The sequence below is a fragment of the Morus notabilis genome, unplaced genomic scaffold, assembly GCF_000414095.1.
Source record: "Morus notabilis unplaced genomic scaffold, ASM41409v2 Scaffold196, whole genome shotgun sequence".
Classification (NCBI taxonomy): Eukaryota; Viridiplantae; Streptophyta; class Magnoliopsida; order Rosales; family Moraceae; genus Morus; species Morus notabilis.
This window is the reverse complement of record NW_010361517.1, coordinates 16,808-21,146: the sequence shown is the minus strand read 5'-3', so window position 1 is coordinate 21,146 and position 4,339 is coordinate 16,808. Positions and strand designations below refer to the sequence as shown.

At 39.8% G+C, this 4,339-nt stretch overlaps 1 protein-coding gene across 1 annotated transcript; it reads left to right on the top strand.

The window, feature by feature from the left end:
* The first annotated feature begins 303 nt into the window (after positions 1 to 303).
* Positions 304 to 4,118, top strand: LOC21391039 (double-stranded RNA-binding protein 2). Its single transcript, XM_024166792.1, has 3 exons — positions 304 to 955; positions 2,441 to 2,660; positions 2,879 to 4,118. Exons 1-3 carry the CDS (start codon positions 710 to 712, stop codon positions 3,715 to 3,717), a joined length of 1,305 nt encoding a protein of 434 aa, XP_024022560.1. The 5' UTR covers positions 304 to 709; the 3' UTR covers positions 3,718 to 4,118.
* The last annotated feature ends 221 nt before the right edge of the window (positions 4,119 to 4,339 follow it).

Sequence of the window (4,339 nt, the reverse complement as noted above, 5' to 3'; positions counted from 1 at the left end):
AATTAAAGTACAAAAAAATACACAGTACTTGAGCGAAATTAGGGAGAGGGAAAAAAAAAAAAAAGAAAAGAAAATTAGACAGATGCACAATTTTATTTTATTTTTTAAAAAAGAAAACAAACAAACAAAAAGGAAAAAGAAATTTAGAAAATCTAGGAAAAGATCACATCCATGCAGCGGCCTAACGTCCAGTTGACTCCCAGCAATAAAGCAATTAATAAATTTCCATTAAAAAAATAATTTTTCTTTTCCTTTTCCCCATAAGAAAAGAAAAGAAAAGAAAAATTCCCACTGCCAAAAATTTTTTACCCTTTCTCTTCATTAATTCAACCTTTTTTTTCCTCTCTCCTCTTTCTCTCTGTATTCGGCTTTTTCAGCTTCACACCGGACACAACCTCATCTTCTCTCTCTAAAACCTCACTTTCTCTTTCTCCAAGCTCCGAAACAAACCCTAAAACCGCCTGATCTCCGTCGGACCTCCGCCATTTTCTCCGGCCGGCGACCGGACAAGAAGCTAGCCTCTCAAGACCTGTTTCCGGCAGGGTTCCGACCCTAGCACGTCCTCCCTATGATCCGATCTGAGATGGAGTTGTTCTGGTTTTCCGAGAAACTCATTTTCCGGTCGAGCTTAGCTTGAGGAAAAGAGGAGAGAGAAAGGTGTGGTAGAGAGATAGAGAGAGAGGGGAGAGAAGAGAATCGGAAGGTAGAAATGTACAAGAACCAGCTTCAAGAGCTGGCGCAGAGGAGCTGCTTCAACTTGCCGTCGTACACGTGCATTAGAGAAGGTCCGGACCACGCGCCGAGGTTCAAGGCCACCGTCAACTTCAACGGCGAGACCTTCGAGAGCCCTCACTACTGCTCAACTCTCCGCCAGGCCGAACACTCCGCCGCCGAGGTCGCCCTAAACTCTCTTTCCAACCGTGGCCCCTCTCACTCCCTCGCCGCGAGGATCCTCGTCAGTTCTCTTTCTCTCTCTTGACTCTCCTAGGGTTCAGTTACTTAGGGTTTTTCTACTAGATATCCCTCTCTATTTTGTTCACTTCTTCGTTCTTTTCGATCTTTTCATCTTCTCTGCCGTGATCGATCAATGCCTTCAACTAATTTTCACAGCTGGAAGAAAATAGAAACAAAAAATTAAACTTTTTTTTTCAAATTGAAAAATTGAATTAAATTATTATTTATAATTTATATTTTGTTTGCTAATGTGAGCCGCGCCGGAGCTTCTGTGATCGCCGGAGATTCGGATCTCCGGTGAGACTCGCTTTGAAAGTCACGAAGGTCGTAGGTAGGTGGTGAGTTTTATGGAATGACCGAAATGCCCTTGCTATTAGAAAGAAATGGGATTTTTCTAACTGAAGAAAAGGGAAACTAAACTTCTGGATGTTCCTTAAGTGGATCCTATCTGGGTTTTGTCTTGTCTTTAATGTCTCCCCACCAGCTGTGATCATCAGATTCTGATTATATTGCGGGCAATAAATTTGCTCGAAATGAGTGGTATTTTGGGTCATAAGCGCGTTGGTTCTGCATTAACTAGAACTTACATGGAAGTTTGCCGTTGTTATTTTACTTTCTTTTATTCTATTTTGATTTTTCTTTGTCGCTGGATAGAAACTGAAAGAAACTTCGTTGAAATAGAGTGACATGTAGGTATATATAGTAGATTTAGTACCTAGTGGATTATGTCTTGATAATGTTGGGTCTGGAGTCTGGTGATTGGAAATATAATTAATTTTCAAACATGAGTCTACTAGGAACATTTTTTTTTTTTTGTGATTTGGTGATTTTGGTGAGCGGGGATAATAAATAAGGTTGATGTTTAAGCATATTAATTCAACTTTTACCTAAAGCCTAATCAATTACAATATCTTAGGCCTTGTATCAACATCTTGGTTGGTTGGTTGTATCCTTGCCTTCTCCAGTTCTACTTCATTGATGGATTTGTTCGTTAGATTTTCACAATTGATACTGTTACTTGATTCAAAAGCATGAGGAAACATCCTGGCTGCCGGGTGAAAAACTTGAGGCAGTGTGAATTTTTGTGTGTACTCATTTACCTACTACTTTTCTATATTCATGTTTATATACACCCATTTAAATTCATGTATTAATTTGCCTTGTGGGAAACTCTTTTGAAGGTATCGGGCGATCATAAACATGCAAACCATGTATTGTTTTCACCCTTTTCCTACCCTTAGAAGCATTTTTTCTGTTTATGACAGTTTTTCTGATCATCCTCCTTCTTGGACTAATGTAAGAAGTTTCTTTTTCTTGGACCGGTATAGGAATTAGGAAGAATGAAGGCTGATATAGTTTCTGGGATATAGATCATTTGTTTTTTTTTTTTTTTTAAATTTTTTGCACGTCAAATATTTGAGGCTTTTTATTAATAGTGTTGTCTGAATACTGATTACGGTTCACTTTTTTTTGTTATTACTATCAGGATGAGACAGGGGTGTACAAAAACCTCTTACAGGAAATAGCTCAAAGAGTTGGAGCTCCGTTGCCCCAATATACAACATACAGGTCAGGCCTTGGACACCTACCTGTATTTACAGGGACTGTAGAACTGGCAGGAATCACTTTCACAGGAGAACCTGCAAAGAATAAGAAACAAGCGGAAAAGAATGCTGCAATGGCAGCTTGGTCGTCTCTGAAACAATGTATGTCCAAGACTTTCAAGCATGAATGGCTTAACATAAAGGCCAACTATGATCCTGCATCTACATTTTCCATTTGGTTTAACCATCATTTTCCCCTTTTTTTTATATATTTAATGGAAGCATTGCAGTTCCATTTGGACATGTAACTTAGAGAATTTAAATTTTAAACTTGGGGCTTCTTGCTTAAATCTGAATGACATGTTTCTCTTTCTGGGCAGTGGCAAAAGAAACTGCAAGTTCGTCTGAGGCAGAGAACAGTGATGAGTTGGAGCAGATCACTATAGCTCGGGCTTTGTTAAATTATCGGTTGAAGGAAAAGATGGCAAATCCTAATTCCCCAATACCATTTCCAAAGAAGTTTCCAGTGCAGCCCCCAAGACCAACCAGTCCTCAAACTCCCTTGGCTACGACATCAAAAATACTTCCTTTAATTTGTCAAAAGACAGCTTCTAGAAACAGACTTCCGCCAAATGCATTTAGCGACAGTTCTGTAACACCATCACAGCCTCCGTTAGAAGGTCGTGGGGTCCGTCACCAGAGGTCACTTACTGTTGGAGCACTTCCTTTTGTTCCCATGCGTCAAATGAGAGCATCTTGCCATGGCATGGCACCACCTGTGACAATGAGGACCGTTGTGCCTGTGTACTCTGCGCCTCCTCTTCCTCCACCAGCTGCAGTGCCCCATCAGGTCATTCGTGCGCCACCAGTACGAATTGCTCCTCAAGTCACCATCAGGCAGGCTGTGCCGGTATTTGCTGCTCCACCTGTTCGAAGAGATGATTCTTCAATTGTTCGAAAAGAAGATCCTTTAGCTGTGCAAAAAGAAGATCCTGTAGCCATCCAAAAAGAGGAGCCTGTAGCAGTCCGAAAAGATGATCCTGTAACCGTCCGAAAAGATGATCTTGTAGCCGTTAGGAAAGAAGATCCTCCAGCTGCCGTTGTTGCTCCTACTCTACAGAATAAATCGTCGTATGATATAGAGGCAACTGAAGACAAAACTACAAACGATTCAGTAGGGTCCGAAGCGGTGCAGAGCTTGGAACAACTGAAAATCTGAGGTGGTTGGCAAGAACTAACCCCGTGGGGAGAACATTGTGATGTTTTGTGCCGGTTTTAAGTTTGTTTTTTTGGCAATCTTTTCTCATTTTATTATATGTGCTCTTTGCCACCTTTGTTTTCTTTTTTTCTCTCTTGCCCTTTCTACCCTTTTTGTTTTGTTAAAAAACTACAGTTGGCAGGTTAAGTTAGTATCAGCATTCTCATATCTACGCGGTTCAAGAGTTTCAGTTTATTTGCTGCTCGTATTAGGCATTGTGGCCATTATTAGTGGCATAGTTTGAAGCAGCCCTAGTAATTTATCATGCATTTTTTCTTTTTTTTTTTTTGCCTCTGCCAAACTTCGTCAGATGTGGGTCAGCAATACTTTTTCTTGTCGGGGTGATGATAAGAATTGGTTCATTCTAGTTTCGGCAATCATTCATATTATTGATCTAAGGCGCTTGACAAAAATAAATATATATTTATTATATAGATTATATATAGATTCAGTTACAGGTCAGACATATCGGTGGTATGAGATTAATAATGATTAAGGAGACAATTTAGAGCTCGATTAGTTATTTGAGTTTTTAATTAGAGTTGATATGTGATTTTATGTAAGAGTTTTTTTACTGTAGTAA